The following is a 20,949-nucleotide window of genomic DNA, read 5'->3' as shown; positions in this document are numbered from 1 at the left end:
TTATTAAAAAATAATTTTATATTATACAGAAGAGGCAACATTTTTCACATGTGTTCTTAATTATCGTTAACATACATTCATGTATTAAAATACATAATTTTACTTGATTGCTTAATTTATTTAATTTACAATATAAACAGGTATCTTGTATCTACATATCAATACATATCAATGAATTAATTAAAAGTTATTTCTAGCAAACTCATATATTTTCGGACAATGTTGTCTAGCCACTAATTTGTAGGCCGCTATATTATCCGTTTTAGCATCCTGATTGTAATCATTCCACAGATGGATCGCCATGGTGTTTTTTCCTGTCTTCATCATTTCTTCCGTCCTTGTTGCATTCAGAAAAATATTGTGAAAGTCAGAAGACTCAGGATAAAATTTCTCAGGTGGATAAATCGTGAATTGTCGACATTCCTTATCTTGCCGAGAAAGAATCTGTAAACAGATTTGTCCAAATTAGGCTTAACTTGAGCAGCTAATTTGGTTTTATGAAGTCATAAGCGAGAAGTGATGTGTAGTAATTTTCTTACAATGTATATTTTGTTATACATACAATGTATAATTTGTTTTTCCCTTAAAAACATAATAATTTCATGGTTTTAAAATTTGTACAATATAGAAAACTGAAACATCTATCGGATCTGTCACATAAAAGTGTAAAATAATATTTGAAATAATGAAGTTATTTTTCAGCCATATTCAAGCGACGTGACAATTGATCATGGTTGAAGTATGATCTGTTATTTTAGAAATTATTTTATACTTTTGACAGATCGAACAGAAAAAATGTTTTTCATACATTTAATAAATTTCAGGATCACGAAATTATATTTTTAAGAGAAAATTAAAAAATAAAACTATACGTCGCAAGAAAATTATTGCACATTTTTTGCTTATGACGTTATAAATTTGCATTGTTTAAAAAGTTACTTCATTAGTCACGCACATCAATTATACGATGTGTCCTGACGTGACAAGATTATCAATCGTCGAGTAAGCACATAAATAATGACTCACAACATACGCGATGTAAAAAAATTTTGTTTTATAAAATTCTAAAATTTTTTTTTAATTTTTATTAATTAAAGAAAAAAGAAGAGAATTGTAAATACGCTGAAGAAAGTGACTGTTAATTTTCTAAGACCCAATTGTATCAGTTATTTTGCAAACGAGGCTAAGTAAAACAAACGAACAATATTTGTCAACAAGATATTCATTAGCGATATATCTGTCAGAAATCAACGCCGAGATCAATAACTGAGATAATTTTTTTTATCGATAACGTTACTTTTTATGACAAGAGAAGTTTGTTTTACACTCACGTTTCGCTGATAACAGAGTTCCTGCACAGCTTTGGTCACGATTCTCGTGATGTTGTATCTCGAATAGCTAGACGTATCTATACTTCGAATGACTTCCATACAGGCGTCGACGAACATCCTACCGAAATTCGTACTGGTGTCGACGCCAAATACACCAATACCCATATCTCGGTCGTCCTGCACGCCCGCGAAAGTAGTCAGCTCGTCCAACGATCTAAATGCAAATTCTTATTTATTTATTCTTTTTTTTTTTAATGCATCTGTCGTTATAGATCGCAGCGAATTTGATAGACACTGATACTAGCTTGTCTATCCGCGTAAAAATCATGGAACCCGACAGATTTTAAAATACATCTTTATACTTGATATTAATGAGAAATTTAGGATAATCATCATAATTCCATCTGTTGTTGCTGAGTTTACTTTGAAGTCTTGAGATAAGAGATTATCGGCCCAACTCACGCCAGTATCACGCTGTCCAAATTCAATGCCACGCCGCCGAACTTCCATAGTGTCAACATACGAAGATAGTCATGGAAGTCTTTGTATAGCCAGTCGTGATTCTTCGAAAATTTCCGGATATTTGCGGAGAACCAGTCTTCTATCGGCGTATCGATAATATATGTCGACAAACGTACTCTCCTTATATACACATTATCGTAAGTCTCTAAAATCTCAACAAATTTCTTGGATTTTTTAGAGAACTGCCCCGTCGCGAAGAAAAGCAGGAAAACATTCAAATTGCGATTATTTCTAGCCGCTGATTCCACAGCGCAGGCTTGTCGAGGTGTGAGATTCGGCGGTGAACATGTGGTTTCATGGAAGAACAGACATCTGCTTGGTATCAACATTTGTTCATCTGAAAATTAGAGAAAAGGAGGTAATATTTATTTAAAAAATAATTTTAAATGATTGCAATCCTTAAACTTAGAAAGTAATTGAAAATTGTGATTTTGAAAAAACTTTTATATTTTATTTTTTAAAGTTATAATATAAAAATAACTTTATCATTATGTAAAAATAAATATATTATACTTAAGGGATTTTTCCGAATTATAATTGATTTTCGATTTTATTTTTAAAAAAGCTAAATTATTCATTAAATATTTAAAAAATACTAAATAATTAATAATTTCCTATTTATTATTCGAGAAATTAATCATAGGAAATTACATAACTACAATTTATAATGACATTTTTATTTTTGCGAATATTTTACAGTAGTTGGCATAAATCGTAAATGATTACGAATTAGTAGCATATAGATCAAGGATAGTAAGGGAATGCTTTGGTTAAGACTGGTTAGTTGATTATTTTACGATGTATTTTTTTATGTAATCTATAATTTTATTTCTTAAAAAGAAATAAAATTTCTCTCTCTTTCTGATAAATAAAATTATAACTTCAAAAAAAAATTAGCTTTAACATGGTTGCATTGGTTCTATTGTAAAAAATGTGAATTACGACAATTAATAGATTACTTATCATAAGTCATGCTTTATCAAAGATAAAGTTTTAAAACGTTAGAGATAAAGTTAGTAAAGTAGAAAGATAAAGTTTTAAAACGTCTTAAGAAGAATGTAATGATAAAAAAGACTTTACAAAACAGAAAATATATGATATATATATATATATGTATATATATATATATATATATGTATGTATTTATTTATTTATTTATTTATTTATAATAGAAAATTAAATTTTTATTTTATTCTCCAATATTCGAGATATCGGAAATAAAATTTTGCTCAACTAACCCCATTCTCCTTGCCCGAGTTCTATGATACCATTGGTTCTGCTCCAATAACAGTAAACTTGATTGGAGTTGATGACAATCAATATCATTGATAGTTCACTTGAAAACACATAGCTGATGATGGTTAATCCAAGTAAGGAGCAGAATATAAAAAACGCACGTCGTTTCTTCATAGCTGCAGATAACTATCCATCGCGCAATGTTCTTTTATAACAAACCTATCAAATTTGATACAATGTGTCTGTATTATTCTATTTGACCTTCTGTTCCTGTTTATTTATGTTGAAATTTGATTTCTTGCCAAAGGTCCTTTTAAGATATGTGTAATATCGAAACAATTTTTAACCGTACTACGATACAATTGTTATATAATTTTTTATGATGAGCGCGTGTGAAGTAACTTGTAACTGCTCGATTATCATTGATCTCTTGATATTCAGGTACGTATCATGTTCTGTGATATAAAAATGGAAATTATTTTATTTCGGGAATCTCATCTTATTTAAATAAGATAATTATTCTTTCTTTTTATTAATATGCGCAAACACTTGACAACTTGTACAAAAGAGTAATAATAAAACTTAATGCATTATCATATTATTATATATTATGTATTATTATTATATCATATTATTATCATATTATCATATTAGTTAAATTAATATTAATAAAAATTATTATCTATACCTCCCGATAAAAAATTTTTCTTATACATGGAAGAACATATAAAAACATAACTATATTTCATATATAATTATATATATTTATACAGATTTATATATATTTATATATGTTCTTGCATAAAAAAATTTTTACCGGTATAGATACACATTCATAATGATTAATTACTCATATAAATATATTTGAGAAAAGATCGCGGAGCTCTTTAATCGCATTTCTATTATAAAGAATTAATTATCCGAGTCATTGACGATGAATCATGCTGAGTAATTTACGTTTCAAAAACGGAAAAGATAAGATAAAATGATTTTAATAAAAAGCGATTGATGAAATTTAGGATACTAGATACTACAGTTTTTACAAAAATCCAATTTAATGCTGAAAATTAATTATTTTGAGTATTAAAAACATTGAACAACATTGCTTTTACTATTCAAAATAAATAATCATTGCTTCCAGTATTAAATTTTTATAAGACGCGTGTTATTTCTTTTGCTGCAATATATATATTTTTCTGCAATATATATATATATGTGTGTGTGTGTGTGTGTGTGTGTGTGTGTGTGTGTGTGTGTGTGTGTGTGTGTGTGTGTGTGTGTGTATGTCCACTTCGTGAATTATGAATAACTGTATAAAGAAAAAGGTATATAATTGTAAAGGTGTATAATTTATTTTCAATATTTAACTAGTAAAATACTTCAAAGAAAATACGAAGTAATTTTCACACAACTTGTAACCTTCTTATCCGCGATAACCGTTACGTACAATATACATATATGATAAATATACAAATTATCGAAATGTGCTCTTTCCGCAACAGCTGTTTACAAAGCGCGAGAGAATCAATCGATATATATATATATATATATATATATATATATATATATTACGGAAAAATGATAGTAATAAACTCCTACATATTCGATTTAACCTGCTCTTTTTAAAAGTGAATACTGTAAATTTTTAGATAAAAAATACTTCCGTGAAGAAGACATTTAACAAATATTTAAGAAATATAATTGCAAAATTTTGTATTCGACGATAAACTTCGTAAAGAAAAATATACTTTTCGCACAGACTTTGCTCTCACACATGACTGAACCTTAGCCTTCGCTGCATACTGCTTTAACTACAGTTTACCATGTGATATATATATAGATCTTGTAGCAAGTCATTGGTATTAATAATCTTCGCAAAAGCGTATCATTCAAAGATCATAGTATGCGTTTGCCAATTGGCAAATTGAACGGACGTCAAGTGATAGTTATTACACTTTTCTCTTAGAAATATTTCAAACATTCAATTATTTATTTTATTGAAAAATGATGAATAGAATTTACTTCTGGTCCGTAATTATTTTTTATTTTGATATTGAAATTATTGACATTCATCAGAATTAAGAAACAACGAGAAAGACGAGAAAATTATTGCGAGATAAAATATAAACAATAAAAGTTTTTACATGTATTTTATTAAATAATATAATCATACAATATATCATTTATGTATTTTCATCTATCTTGACAATTGTTGATGGCAAGTAACATTTTTGAAAGAATAAAACAATTCAATTACGTATTGCCTATTTTAAGTAAATGAATAATGACTTTTTTCGTATAATTTTTTTCGCGTACACATATATTCGTTCATAAAATACATTTTGAACTTTTTCCGAGGACTTTATGCTAAAAATTCTTGTTTGTAGAAATAGATCAATTATCATATTTTAAATATTATAAAACGTTTTCTTATCATTTTATATTTAAAATACAAAGTTTATAAACATTATATTCACTGAAAGTTTTTGCATTCATGAGCATCTTTATATATTTTATAGAATTCCATAGAAATATATGACCATTTCGAAATATAGAGTGCCTATTTTTGTAGATAATATTTTTGCTTGTTGGTAGAAATATCGATATATTTGTGACGGTTGTTAATTTTTTTATTTTACATTAATATACGTATCATACATACATACGTATCAGGATTTCATAGCTTTACAGTATATAAAACTGTACAAATGATGAAATTATATTTTCCAATCTCAGGTTTTTCTAATTAAGTGAAAGTGAATGGAAAGTGCCTAGAGTGATAGTTTGGTTTTGAAAAATGATGTGGATTTTCAGAAAATATTTGGGCAAGTGTGACTTCCAATATAGATAACTTGCAGACTGCATTGATTCGTGAATCAGAATTCATCTTAGAATTTGGGCTAATGATCATATCAGTTCTTAAAACCGAATTATCATCTCAAGTACTTTTCTAATATTTAAATTTGATGTATTATACTTTCAATTTAAACAAACGTAATCTAGGTAACCAAAAATTTTGCAACAATATTAACGAGTTTATATATTAATATCCTGATTTTTCATTTTTATTATTGTTAAATAGGAATTTATTTAACAAAATTACAAAATAAAAAAAAATAACACAATTGCTATCAAAATCAAAACAAATGTGTAAATAAACAGAGACGAAAATTAATGACGGAATTTAATGAAAAACATATATACGTATTTATATTTACATATACATAAATTTATATCTGCGTTTGTGCAGATAAAAATCTCTGTAAATTTATTCATAAGTGCATATATGTTCCTTTATGTCATTATTTTCGATCATAAAATAAAATGTTGCACAGCCATAAGATCAACGTTTGCATTGAATTTGACGAAAAGCTAAAATGAAATGAATCTAATATTAATACATCATCGCTCATGATTTGCAAAGTCATTTACAAAAAATAAGAAAAGTTATGATATTTAAGATCTGATATTTAAACTGCTTGTTTTTATATATAGCGAATTATTATTGCATAACAATAACATTAATATTTATATCTATAATACAATCAAAAGATTCGATCCATAACAACGATCCATTTTATTTTAAGAATTTGAGGAAATTAATTTGAAACTAAATACTAAACTTTTCTAAAGTTTAGTTTTAATTAAGTTTTTCTAATTCATAAAATTTACTATCATCATTATATGCCAAATTCTTTGATCGTATTGCAACAATTGCAGCAACAATTGGTTATTTTTTAATTTGTACTAATGGATCCATTTTTTTCTTTGTATATATAACAATTATCCAATATGCATCTTTTGTTACATATTACAAGACAGATGACAACAACAATAGTACATACATTACATATTGTTAAACAGCCTCTTTTTATACTCTTATATTGTTTCCATTTTAACAAATTTAATTTATCAATTAATATACTATTATTGCGTCCATGAGCTTCGTATGTTCGCATCTTCTCATATAAATTCAATCGAATTATAAATCCAATAAAGATTGATTGTTGCCAATGGGCTATTTTAAAGGAAGAGATACGAATAAATGATAAAGTTGACTGGAATTAAAAAAAGAATATTTTATTAATTTGCTGTTATTAACGTTTTTTTTCTATTCAATAAAATTTATGATGTTAAATTTAATGATGTTAAATTTCCTTAATGATGTTAAATTTATTTTTCGCGAAAGCCGTGGAAATCAGAATGATGAACAAATAATCTTCCTTGATATCCCTAAGTTTGAAAGAGCTATTTCTGTTTATTTTTCTAAGAAGTTACATTTGGGACGGTCTTCTGATAGACGGAACTCATGCTCGAAATATTTTGATACTTTTGCACAATTCTCGTATAAACGATATCTCCAATACAACTTTTGTTTACTTACATCTCCTTTTTATGACTAGGGATCGAGACTCCATTGGATTTATCAATTCCAGTCCCGCTGACGTTATATAATAAGAGGCGGATATATGGAGCTCTTATAATTAGACACAACACTATTATATCGACTAGAACAATTTATAACGTATTTAATATAAAACGGATATCAATTTAAGATGTAAATAAAATTGAATGTTGTATAACTACATTTGTGTAATATTATGGAAATTAATAATCTTGGTTTTTAAATAATATCTTTTTAAATTTTCTCAAGTTCTTAAGTTATTTTATGCATTTTATCTTAGAAAACTTTATGTAATGGAAATGAACAGAATTGTTTCATTTTTATTCAAATGGGAAAAATACGTTTGACGAGTCTCTTTAATGTAAAAATAGATTTTTCTGTCTCCATAACAGGAGAACAAGAATCTGTTATTTCTGTTATTGTATGTACAAGCGATCAGTATAGTAGGCATTAACATCTGACTAACAACGAAATTACATTGTCTTCAATGTACCTTCGTATACGTCCACGTTACAGCTTCATCATATTGTACAGTAATTTATTAATATTTATTAATTAAATATTTATAATTTATTTGGTAATATATATTTAAAATGGCACTGTTTTTCTCAGACATTATAAATATATTCTTCATATATATTCACGGAAAAAGCAGAGTGATTGGAATACTTTTCTAAATCAGCCTTTGTCTCGTTAAATGCATTTTATCCGACATGACAAATGTCATCGTCTTTTTTTTTTCGATTCTATCAAATAATCTATCTTGCAAATGTCGCATGTGGAATGTATTTCCCGTGCTTCATCGGTCAATAAGCGTTACAATTTTTATTCTATACTTGGCTTTAAAATATTTTACCACAATTGTTGAAAATATAAGGACAATAATTCTGCGCAATAATGGCGTACGGTACGTTGCTGTTTACTCGCACTTTTTCGGCTTTACTCAATTTATTCCACACGTGAATCGCCTTCGCCTTGCTCAACGTCTTCAAAGTCGCATTGCTGTCTTTCGTCTCGAAATATTTCTTCCATTTTTTATAATGAATCGGATAAAAAACTGACGGCGGATATACCGTGAAACCATGGCATCGGTCGGGTGTCATATCGCGCGCCTATAAAATATAAATATGCTTTTTTAGTTTCTAATCTATAATACTGAAGTATTTTGTTAATTAAACAAAGTTTAATTAATTTCAATTCTTTATTTTGTTTATAAAGTAAATAAATAACTACGAATAATATTATATCCGTTGCAAGAGAAAGTTTAACACTAATTAGAAAAGATAATTGATGTTAATGAGACGATTCAATAATAATTAAAAGAAACTAAGAATAATCATGAAATGATAGTAGGAGCACAAGATTGTATCACAGATAAAGATATAATAAAAAAATAAAAAAGAAAAAATAAGATAGTAATAATTATGAACATATAAGATGAGAATACGAGCGTTTACAGTTCGTAATATAAATAAAAAAAAAATCGAATTTATAGCACTATATCCGTTATCAAAAGTGTCTGTGTTTGTAATTTGCTATTTGCGTTAGATATAGTATCGCGCGTTCCGAGATACTGATATGTAGAGTACATTTTGTACGCATAAAGGAATGTATAAGAAACAATATTGTTCATTTATAATAGTTTTATCAGTAATATATATATATATATATATATATATATATATATATATATATATGTGTGTGCAATAAGTTTAACAGTAATATGTATATATAATATCTTATCTATTATATTTAATCAATTCTTGTCAATGTGTAACAATGCAAAGAATTAAATTATTTATATGGTAAATGTATATATACATTATATGATAAATGTATATATAATATACATTTATCATATAAATAATTTAATTCTTTGCATTGTGACACATTGACAAGAATTGATTAAATAGATAAAAAACGAATCTTTAGCGTATTTGATCTGTATATTTAATCCGCGTCTTTGATTCTGCGTTAAGAGAATAATGGACCATATCCGTCGAACAAATTTAGCGAATTCAATTAGACGGAACGACTGTCTCTTATTCGCTACGACTTCGTTCTTTGTTTTGTGCACACTGTATCTCCTTTGTTTAAGTAAGAATTAAGTATCTATAAGTCTATGCCTATAATTCTTAATGCCGTGAAATGATGTACCCAAAATTTATCCTATAATTTATCATTTTAACTATACTATTAATATTCATCACATATCACTTTGTTCAACAGATGATCAAATTCAACCTCCCCATTTTTAAATGATTTATTAACTCATCTGTATTTAAATCTGCCTTTAAAATTCTTTTAATAAAAACACATCTAAATTATTAATATTTATCAAAACAAATATTTTTAATTTTTTTTGTAAAAATTAATCTAAAGAAACTAAAGATATTCAAACTTCTTATTATTTTAATTTCTTCAAGAAATTTCTCAAAAATATAATCGATATAATTTTGTAAAATTAAAAGTATTATCTATAATGTACATATATAACTTTATGTCTGAAGTGATTGTAAATAACATTAATTCATTCTAAATTTTGGAACGTAAATTCTTCCAATTTCCAGTCATCTTTTTCGAATCACATCCAATACTCACATACATCGTCGCGCAGAGTTTCTGCAACGTCCTCGTGATGACTCCAGGTCCATTGTTACCCCAAACATCGCCACGAAAGTTCTTCTTAAGATCGCGCACGCAAGCATCAGCTACGCGTCGACCCAACTTTGACATGTCGAAACCCATGACGCCGGCGGCGACATCGTCCCAGTCCTCGGCTCCGGCAAAATTTGTCAGATTCTCCAGCGAACTGGTGACCACTACGTCCAAATCCAGATAGATACCACCGTACTTCCATAGAGTCAGATAGCGCAGCATATCGGACATATGACTAACCGGCCAGTGACTCTTCTTTAAAGCACCGCTGGTGTACCACACTTCCAAAGGTGTGTTTTTTACATATGTTTGCGGATCGATGTGACGAATCCTGACGTTGGAATAGTTGAGAAGATGCCTGACTATCTCACGCGTCCTGTTCGAGAACTTTGACTTGCTGACAAGTAACAAGTACACGGTCATTGACGGATTCATCCGCGCCGCCGATTCTACGGCACACGCTTGCCTAGCGTTTAATACGATGCCCTCCTCGCCGAAACAAGAAGTTTCGTGAAAAAAGATGTTCTTGCCTAACATTAATTTGCCGATACCTGAAATATATTAATATGTCATATATTTATAAAATATTAAAATATGTTAATCCATTGCGATTTTTAAGCATAACATTTGTTGTAATATTCGCAATATTCGCAATCCAGAAAAAAATTCTCAATTAGAATATGTGTTTTAATATCCAGTTGTCAGATATTGAATTTGACATATTTGATTTAAGAATCAAACGTGTCAAATTCAACATCTGATAAATGGATATTAATAAAATCCAAATTCTAATCTAATTATCACATACTTTTAGAATGTCCTCTAACCGTTTTATAAACATTATACTTTATACTTAGGATTATATATTTTTATAAAGAATCTAATTTTCTTAAACTTTTAATACGTATGAAAAAGTAGATAGTAATTTTTATACTTGATTCTGGATCGAAATTATCGATGCCTTTTGTAGTCGAGACTTCATCGTAGCATTTAATATTATTAACCGTTGTCACATCGAGGAATGGTATCCTTTGAATGATGTTGCTCTCGGTTGAAATCATTAGAATGAGGAGCACAACGGCGAAAGCAAAGCCGCACCACAATAATCTTTTTTTCATCTTTCTGGATATTCTCATCGACTTGCGCTACATTGAGATAAAATCGATTTGTCAGAATATGTTCGAGTATAGTGTTGCCTATAGATAATTGAGAATCATTATCATTGTTCCTCGTTAGTTGAAACAGATACATCTTATCTTGTCATTGTATTAAAATTTAATATTTACACGTACAAAAGATATGATAAAGGCAATGGAATTTATTTAAATATATTTCTATAAATATGTATGATTATTTTCGAATTAAATGATGTTTGTTGAAGTGAATGTTTTCAACAAATGAAATATGATACTCAAAGAGGAAAAGTTTATTTCTGATATCGCATTCGTAAAAGTGATTAAATACATGGCTTCAAAAGAAACATGCTAAATCGAAAGGATTACAAATATATTACAGCAATATTATTTTATCTAATTATTTTAATATTATATCAATGCTTGAATATAATTTTAATATTATGTCAATGTCTGAATTTTTACCGAAATTTATATTATATAAAGTATACTTTATCATTTCTAAAATAATAATTAATACTGGGCTAATCTGATAATTCCTAAGTATTTCATAAGTTCATTATAGCAATATTTTTTGCAGTTAGACTGTCATGAGCTTACGAAACACTTAGGAATTATCGGAGGAATTATCATTAGTATTATCATCTCTAAGTGATAAAATAAAATTGATAATTTCAATAAAAATCTTGATGAAGATAATATTAAATAATAATAATATATAATATATAAAATAATATATAATATTATATATAATAATATAATAATATTAAAATAGCGCTGATATAATATATAATTTGTAATTCTCTTGATTTGCATGTTTCTTCTAAAGTCATATGGTTGTCCCAAGATTCTGCGCATATGATGAAAAATAAACTTTTCTATCATTCTCTCTGATTACACTGATTACTGACTTACTTATTTTTTTATCTGGATTATTTAATAGCTCCTATAAAATAATTATTTCGTGTAAAAGTGCAAAAAAATAAAATAAATGCATACGTACATTATTTATTAGAAGATGCAGCTGCTTGTTGTTTCGAATAAAAAGTATAAAATATAAAAAAATAAAAATCAAATACGTCTCGCTTTACATCGAATAAAACTGTTATTCATGTTTAAACGATCCTATTTCGCTATAGAGCTATGATTGAAATAGATTATTGCATGCAATAATATGATTGTAGATAATCATATGCGATGATTTGTTACAACACATATACAAAATGTATCAATGTTTAATAATTTATATGAGAAAAACCATGTTAAGTAATCTTAATGTAAATCGACAACACGTCACATTTCTCGGAATGGAACGGGGGGAGGGAGGAGGGGAGTGAATGTACCCGCAAAATTGTGGATACATTCTCAAAATATCTTACGGCAAACAATAGCACAAATACCTGTTTTATTGCGCTCGCCCATAAAACAGGTGTCCTTTCGTGTTTACACACAAGCTTTACACAAATCTCTATTTTTCCGTGTTAAGTATCCCCTCCAGTCATCATGATCCAACACAAATGCAACACAACATTGTTATCTTTTTACTATATGAAATTATTATTCATGACGTGTGAATTGCATTTATCTGGAACGGATTTGTTACGTCCGCTTTTTTTTTTATTTCCTTCGCTCACATTACGTCATGCTCGCGTGTTTAGTTACATGCTACGGAAATTTAAATCAGTTAATATTTCACTTTGACGCGAAGAAAGAACTCGATCGTGTCTCGATTTTTTTATCCGGAACGTTTCGCATCAATCGAACTTCGCTGCCGCACTGCGGGAGAATTTACAGTGTCAAAATTGTCACACTAAATAAAAGCATCGCTACTTCAAGATAAATTGGAACAAGCACTGCGAAGTACTCGAGTACACGGGACGTACATGTAGGATCCTCGCGCGATCCTCAGCTTAGGCGTGTATTCTACCATCGGCGAGATCAGTGGATCGACTGCCGGCTGTTGGGTGAAATGACTATCAGTTGACGAAATATCAATAGCTATAGATATCGCGTGACGGTCAACACCGTAACGGTCTTGTGAAGATTATTTCGTCAATTTCGAGAAGGATTTTACCGCCAAACTTAATGACATGTACACGTCACGATGCAATATCACCCTTGCAGGCCATGGCCACCCCGTTCCACCACTTGTATCGATCTCGTTGGTGGTCGGCGGTTCATGACGGATTCGGAAGCGGAACGCTTAGTCGGAATTATATAAATGTTGACGGTTGAACATAAACGTCTCCTCTTCGAGCATTATTTCGCGACTAGCCAAAACGTTTTCGCCGGTACATAGAGTATCAAGCAAGTGTCACCCCTCCGCCGCCCCTGCGCTCTGCGAGGAAATGCATTTCCGACGCATGCGTAAGGACGATGCCACCGACGACGATGACGACGATGACGAGGTGAAGACGCATGTGACGAGAATTTACGTGTTGTTATCGCTCTTTTCCTTGACTCCGCGATTAGATCCGCGGAGAGACACTCGACGATAGGCAGTAAATATCGCACTATGATTTATGATCTCGGATTACCGATGCACTCCGTTGAGAAGTACACACGTTCAGTCCGTCACGAAACGGCTTTTATTGTCAGTTAAAATTGTACATGCAATACCGCTAAATCTCGCTCTCGTCTACGTGCCTATATATTACAGCTATTCATATCTTGGAAAACTACACGGATGCTGATTATTTGTTATTTCACAATTAAGTATACATGACGCCGCGAAAAACGTTGTTTGTTTGACAACATTAGGCAATGGGCGTAATATTCATCTTTTTCGCATCATCCAGAAACTTTTGTATCATAGCATTCCATTCCTCGGGACGGTTCTCGGTATACCATACGACTATCTTTTCCATATTTTTCTTCTGCATCTCCGTACACTTTCGGCATTTCGTTGCGAACGCTTCAGCGGCATGCTCTGTAAAACAAAATTTCTATCTATTCGAATGATCTATTAAAAAAAAAAAAAAAAAAAAAGATAGAAATAATAATTGTTTTACTATTAACGGTGGCATTGATAGAGCTGTCACTTTTAATATTAAATAAATATATATTTGTTACAAAATTCAAATAGTTCAATTAGTTTAGAATTGATGAGAAAGATCATACGTTTGAAGAATTTCTGATCTTCCGTTACGCACGGGCCGGTGTCCATGAAGCATTTGTAATATTGATTTCGAAGCTCATCGTTCGGCAAAATTTCATCGGGATCGATGTGATCGAACATGTCAGAGTACAATTCTTCGGCGGTGGCGGCCACCACGACGGCCAGAATGGCCAGCAAGCAGAGACTCGATCTACTCATATTTTATCGTTATTAAGAATTCGTACCGCGTGAAACTGATCATCTTATTTGGCTAGATACATCTTTTATAGTTTGCACTTATCCTTGGTGAATCGCCCCTTACGTAAATATCGTGTAAATAGATCGTTAGATGTCGGATCGATTGTAATCACATGTATTTCAGGCAGATAGGACGGATGGAAGGAAGACCCAATCCCGGAGGAATTAATTGATGAGCTTGCGACGTGAGACACAAGCGTTCAATTATTTCGCTCGTGTAAGACGGTCATTAGAGCGGCCTGCATATTCAACTTGTTGTTTTAGCTGTCTCTCTGAAGCCGAGAATTCTCAACAAGCTGCTATGAAAATTGCTGGTTTTAAGCTGCGCAAATACTATAATACGTTTTACCATGGCTCGTGTACATACAATGCCACACGTAATTGTACTTTTCGCTCCGCATCAGAGTACTACTCGGAAATAACGCCGAGCGTGTTTCCTACATAATTATCCATCAAGTCACAGATGGTTTCCTATCCCGAGTGATATAATTGACAACCAAGCGATTTATTCATTATCTTGCGTTGCATCGAGTTCGAAAATGATCTATGATATAGACAGATTGGAATCATGTCAAGATGTTCATTCCGAAAAATCCAATTAACGAAGTTCTTGATAAGATTGTCTGCATTATACAAGATTGTTTTTATCCAACTAAAATTTTTTAATAATCTTAAAATTCTAAAGAGAAATTATTAAAATCACTTATCTTGATATTTTGACGAAAAAAATATGTTTCAAAATATAAATATTTTGCTTTACTATATGTGTGTTTTACATTATATTTTACGTATATATAAAATTTACAGAAGAGAACGCACTTTGTGCATTTTTTAATTTTCATATATATTAATATTTTATATAAACATTTAAGGATCGATAAATGTTTTTATGTAAACTTATAAATATAATTATTAATCACTAAGATCTATGCCATGATTGTATATACTTTGTATATATTTCTTGTGTTAAAACATTTATTTCTTGTTTACGTAATCTAATTATTGTAATAAATATTAATAGTTGTACTAGCAAAAACACTTGTTGTAGAAAGTTGGAAGGTTTTAAGTTCGTTCTCTAGTTGAGATAATATTTTTTTGCCTCATTAATATTTTACAATATATAAATGAATCAGGATGAAATGTTAATGTGTGTAATTTAGAATATAATATAATTATGCACAAATGTGCTAACGAAACTATAAATTATGTAATGTGAATTTGTATAATACAGAATAATCAGTATAACGGATTGTCTTTTGTTAGGGGATTACGTATAACTACTATCACTCTCATTCGATCATTTATCAAAAAAATTTAACAAACTTTTCATCAAATCTGGAGTTGAATTTCTTAATATAATATTAATCGCAATTTTTAAGTTTTCTACTCCAATTAGATTTCTCAGCAAAAATGTAAATCAATTTTTTTCTGAAAATTAATCCGAACTTAATAAAAAAAATAATATCTTTTTTTCTTTCCTTCTTTGAAATTTTATTTTCTCAGTATAAAATATTTAACGAAATTGAATATTTATATTAGATGAGAGAGAAAGCGTGAAGTCTTTCCTTCCTATCGTCGCTTTCCACGAGGCTGCAATTTCATTGTTGCTATCTCGCGATACGCGTGAAGTGAGCGCTTCATTCGCACTTCATAATTTGCAACCAAATACCCTAGTCACGTTGTACTTGGCGTTAAATGTAGGATTATGTTCAAGAGAGAGAAGAAAAAAAAGAGATATTTTGAGATTATATATTTTATTTACATAAAATGGAAACTGACGCGTCGCGCTGATGCATATTCGGATTTAGACATACAAAGAATTTGTAATACAAATAATATACAATAATATACAACATATGTACGTATAAATTATATTTTTATACACAAAATATATATAATAAAAATTAGGTTTTATGTAACAAAATTAATATCGTAATATCGAATTATGGGTGATCTCGGCGAGCCTCGGCTTTGGGGATTTCACGACGCGAGGATTGGCGCACCTGCGCGACCGCTACTTGAAAGCAGTCAACGATCGCGCTGCATTGTGGCGATCGAATGGCCGCCTCGTCTGATGTCTGTCCATTCTGTTCTTCTGCAATTAGTTTTGCTTTATTCGGTGATCCTCGCGAGCGGTGTCTCTCGTTGAACGATCCGGTAAGCCGAACGATAGTTCCCCGGCCAAACGGTGACGCTCGAGATAACCTATAGTTTGCAGATTCGCTACGCGAACGTACCGCCGAGGCGCCCCTCGCATGCCCGGTAAAAGATTTGTTTTTTGTTAAATAACCAACTGGCGGCTACGCGGTGCGCCGCCGAAATTCACGAGCGCGATTCTTCGCGTGTTTTCGGACATATATAGGGTGTGTCGAGCGAATCGTCGAGCTGGAGGATGATAATCGAAGCGTACGGCGGTTCGTTGAGACGTTCGATAGCATGTGAGGTAGTAACGTTCTTACCTGTCACTGAGTTTTCGTATAATTAAGACAGAACAATTAGTAATATGAATATTATACGAAGCTACCATCTGTTATAGAAAATTCGTGATATGGAATGGACGATTCTTAGTATATGAATATTCATAATTATTGTACTCTTATGTTTAATAATAACGTTAAGATTGTTTAAAAAATTAGAAGTATGAAAGAATAAGAAAAATTAATTTGAAATATTTCAAAAAAGATTTATTATTGAATGTATTAAGAAATAATCAGAAAATTATACTATTTTAAAATACAAGTGATTAATATTTCTTTGTATTTTGCAAGCTTTTGGCGCTAGAATAAAGCATTATAATTTAAAAAAATATATAAAATAGAATTTAAAACAATATAAAAAATTTTGTTTAGATCTAAAATGTGTGTTAAAATATGTGCCAGTTTAATTATCTCATATTTAGTTCTGTTACGTAAATATATTCCTGTATTATCAAAATCTCTGACGCATAAAGATAATGAGCGAAAACAATATTGAGCAAGCTTAATTATATAATCATAAGGACTGTGTAACATTTAAAGAAATGATCAAAGAAAGAATAATCAAAGAAGATTGTCTTATTATTCAATACAATTAATTAGAAATATATTTATCATAGTATAGCATTTTCCTAATTAAATGATGAATCATGATCCTGTTATGATTTATTACTATTCTTTAATATTCCATGTTTTTCTTTCCAAATTATTGCAGATTTAGTAACATAGCAAGATTATTAATATTAACGTAACATTGAAATGGAAAAAAGTGCTGATGGATTGCTGTTTCGTGCTGAGAGAAATAATGGTGCCGATGAAGTAACCATGGATATTGTTGATGAAAGAGTGGCTATTTTGGATGCAGGCGCACAATATGGAAAAGTAATAGACCGAAAGATTCGTGAATTAAATGTCCATAGTGAAATTTTGGCACTTGATACACCTGCATTTACTCTTCAAGAAAAAGGATATAAGTAAGATATCTAATTTTATGAACTTTGCTGTCATAATTATATGTAAAGCAAATTTGAATTATCTCTAACATTTCTAACATCTTTTCAGGGCTATCATAATTTCTGGTGGTCCTAGTTCAGTATATGCAGAAGATGCACCTAGATATGATGCTGATATCTTTCGAATAGGAATTCCTGTACTAGGTATCTGTTACGGAATGCAGATGATGAATAAAGAATTCGGTGGTAGTGTAACTAGGAGAGAGACTCGAGAGGATGGTCAATTTCCTATTGAAGTTGATACCAAGTGCCTGTTATTTAAGTACGTAAATTTTAATCGTAAAATATTAAAATATAAAAAACATTTACTGACTGATATTTACTAACTAAATAGTATTTATTTGTTTAAATAATAAAAATATTCTTAAATATTCGAAACATGCGAAGTAGATAAGTAGATAAGTAATTTGTTATTCATTAGGGGCTTGGACAAGGAACAGATGGTACTACTAAGTCATGGAGATAGCATAGATAGGGTGGCCGACTGTTTTCGTACTACTGCCAGATCGTCAAGCTTTATAGCAGGTATAGCAAGCGATAAGATGAATTTGTATGGCGTACAGTTTCATCCAGAGGTGGACTTAACGCCTAATGGAAAATCAATGCTTCATAACTTTTTATTCGGTATCTCTGGCCTTACGGGTAATTACACGCTCCGTGATCGGGAGACGCAATGTATCCAATATATCAGAAATACTGTAGGCGATAAAAAAGTTCTGGTACGTAATTAAGCGCTCTAATTTATAATTTATAATATAAATCAAACTCTAAAGTGATATTAAGTTGCAATGTTTTAAATATGTAAGAGATATTTCGAAAGAGATATTTCATTTAAATTAATTTAAATTGTAGTTATTAGTAAGCGGTGGGGTGGACTCTACAGTGTGCGCAGCTCTGTTACAAAAAGCTTTAAGTAAGGAACAAGTTATAGCTCTACACATTAATAACGGCTTCATGCGTAAGGGAGAAACGCAATTCGTGGAACAAAGTTTAGCTCAATTGTGTGTCACATTAAGAGTAGTAAATGCTGGACGCTATTTCATGCAAGGAACGACGACCGTTCCATTGGATAACGTTGCACCTGCAATGAATGCCAATGTTACAAATAACAAAGGAATATGCGGCGCCGCGAGTAGTCCGAGAACCAGATTAACTAAGATGCTGTGCGAGACTACCAACCCAGAGGAGAAGCGAAAAATTATAGGAGATGTTTTCATAAGAGTTGCGAACGAAGCAATGACAGAAATGGGATTGAAGCCAGAGGACATTTTCCTCGGTCAAGGGACTCTCAGGCCCGACTTAATAGAAAGTGCAAGCGCCTTAGTCAGTGGTAAATATCTGTTTAAAGCTCTTCAAAATTTTTTCGTGCTGCATGAATGCAAATCTTTTATATCCATTTAGGTAAAGCGGATGCCATAAAAACGCATCATAACGACAGTGAATTGGTACGAGTACTACGAGCGCAAGGACATGTAGTCGAACCCTTGAAAGATTTTCATAAAGATGAGGTAAGGCAATTGGGATGTGATCTCGGATTGCCGGCGGCGCTTGTCGCGCGTCATCCGTTTCCAGGACCCGGACTCGCGGTACGAATTCTTTGCGCAGATGAACCATACATAGAAAAGGATTTCTCCGAAACACAGGTAATGTGAGCGCGAAATAAAAAATTGAAATTCCACATTTGTTTCTCTAAAATTCTCTAACGACATGAATTGTTGATATAAATTGTAATTTTGCTTATTTGTAGGTCATAGTAAAAATAATGGCCGAGTATGAGCAGATGCTTCAGAAGAAACATGCATTATTAAATCGCGTCGAAGGCGCAACGAGCGAAGTAGAACGTCAGCAACTTCGCAGGGTTTCAAGTCATCGTCATATCGCGGCGACTCTCTTGCCTATTCGTAGCGTAGGAGTTCAGGTATTAAAAAATCATATTAAGAGATAATTATCAATAACAAAATATTTGATTTCTAATTTTGCCAGATATTTAAATATTTTTCAATCTTCATAGGGTGATCGAAGAAGTTATAGTTATGTAGTAGGTTTATCGTGTGAGGAAACTGTATCCGAGGGTGTGGAATGGGAGGATATGTTATTCCTTGCAAAACTAATTCCACGCGTGTGTCATAATGTAAACCGTGTGTGCTACATTTTCGGACCGCAGCTTCATCATCCGATCCAGGATATCACGCCTACGTACCTCACTTCGAATGTGATAGCAACACTACGACAGGCGGACCACTTAGCTAATCAAGTGTTGGCTTCTAATGGTTGTATGGGAGCCATTAATCAGATGCCCATTGTTCTAATCCCGATACATTTTGACCGCGACACGGCATGTCGAACGTTATCATGTCAACGTTCTGTTGTGCTTAGGCCATTCTGTACTAATGATTTTATGACTGGCATGCCTGCCATTCCTGGCAAAGATCTACCAATACATGTAAGTTGACATAATTTTTCCATATATTTTTCATATATTCTATACATTAAGAATAATATGCTTAAGGCTATATATGCAATTAAAACCAATTATGTCTCACAGGTGGTGAAAAAGATGGTAACTGAAATATCCACAGTACCCGGAATCTCACGAGTTTTATATGACTTAACGTCTAAACCGCCGGGAACAACTGAATGGGAGTAGTAAACGCTCATCTGGCCCCTTTCTATTTTTTCACCATCCCTTGCGCGCGTAACGATATTACAAAGCGAAAAAATATATTTAAAAAAATATATAAATATATAAATATATTACGAAAGAAATACACGAATTCGAGATTGATGACTTCTTACTAATTTATACAAAACCGAGCAATCTT

At 31.0% G+C, this 20,949-nt stretch overlaps 4 protein-coding genes across 9 annotated transcripts; 1 reads left to right on the top strand and 3 right to left on the bottom strand.

Annotated features, from left to right (window-relative positions):
- LOC105430148 (alpha1,4-N-acetylgalactosaminyltransferase 1-like) lies at window positions 1–3,263 on the bottom strand. The gene is made up of 4 exons (XM_089077345.1): window positions 3,092–3,263; window positions 1,794–2,190; window positions 1,332–1,545; window positions 1–444 (listed from the first exon to the last, which is right to left on the bottom strand). Exons 1-4 carry the CDS (start codon window positions 3,261–3,263, stop codon window positions 181–183), a joined length of 1,047 nt encoding a protein of 348 aa, XP_088933471.1. The 3' UTR covers window positions 1–180.
- Window positions 3,264–3,389: 126 nt separating this feature from the next.
- Window positions 3,390–20,912, top strand: bur (GMP synthase burgundy). 3 transcript variants are annotated; one of them, XM_089077340.1, is made up of 9 exons: window positions 3,390–3,530; window positions 17,830–18,088; window positions 18,177–18,389; window positions 18,549–18,846; window positions 18,980–19,457; window positions 19,529–19,770; window positions 19,875–20,045; window positions 20,139–20,570; window positions 20,673–20,912. In XM_089077340.1, exons 2-9 carry the CDS (start codon window positions 17,874–17,876, stop codon window positions 20,772–20,774), a joined length of 2,151 nt encoding a protein of 716 aa, XP_088933466.1. In that variant the 5' UTR covers window positions 3,390–3,530; window positions 17,830–17,873; the 3' UTR covers window positions 20,775–20,912. The 3 variants fall into 3 exon arrangements, with proteins under 3 accessions (XP_088933466.1, XP_011641831.2, XP_088933465.1); XM_011643529.3 differs by lacking the exon at window positions 3,390–3,530 and adding an exon at window positions 16,638–16,797; XM_089077339.1 differs by lacking the exon at window positions 3,390–3,530 and adding an exon at window positions 16,819–17,083.
- On the bottom strand, window positions 5,223–13,712 carry LOC105430149 (alpha1,4-N-acetylgalactosaminyltransferase 2-like). Of its 4 annotated transcripts, none has more exons than XM_089077343.1 (5): window positions 13,360–13,712; window positions 12,686–13,242; window positions 11,087–11,297; window positions 10,096–10,703; window positions 5,223–8,606 (listed from the first exon to the last, which is right to left on the bottom strand). In XM_089077343.1, exons 3-5 carry the CDS (start codon window positions 11,286–11,288, stop codon window positions 8,337–8,339), a joined length of 1,080 nt encoding a protein of 359 aa, XP_088933469.1. In that variant the 5' UTR covers window positions 11,289–11,297; window positions 12,686–13,242; window positions 13,360–13,712; the 3' UTR covers window positions 5,223–8,336. The 4 variants fall into 4 exon arrangements, with proteins under 4 accessions (XP_088933469.1, XP_088933470.1, XP_011641829.1 ...); XM_089077344.1 differs by having other exon boundaries at window positions 13,169–13,242; XM_011643527.3 differs by having other exon boundaries at window positions 12,686–13,712.
- Window positions 13,856–15,016, bottom strand: LOC105430285 (ejaculatory bulb-specific protein 3-like). Its single transcript, XM_011643780.2, has 2 exons — window positions 14,406–15,016; window positions 13,856–14,214 (listed from the first exon to the last, which is right to left on the bottom strand). Exons 1-2 carry the CDS (start codon window positions 14,599–14,601, stop codon window positions 14,042–14,044), a joined length of 369 nt encoding a protein of 122 aa, XP_011642082.2. The 5' UTR covers window positions 14,602–15,016; the 3' UTR covers window positions 13,856–14,041.
- Window positions 20,913–20,949: the final 37 nt, after the last annotated feature.

This window comes from Pogonomyrmex barbatus, unplaced genomic scaffold, assembly GCF_055798465.1.
Source record: "Pogonomyrmex barbatus isolate J1 unplaced genomic scaffold, ASM5579846v1 scaffold2, whole genome shotgun sequence".
Taxonomy (NCBI): Eukaryota; Metazoa; Arthropoda; class Insecta; order Hymenoptera; family Formicidae; genus Pogonomyrmex; species Pogonomyrmex barbatus.
The sequence above is the reverse complement of the archived record's forward strand: the minus strand, read 5'-3'. Positions and strand labels throughout refer to the sequence as shown.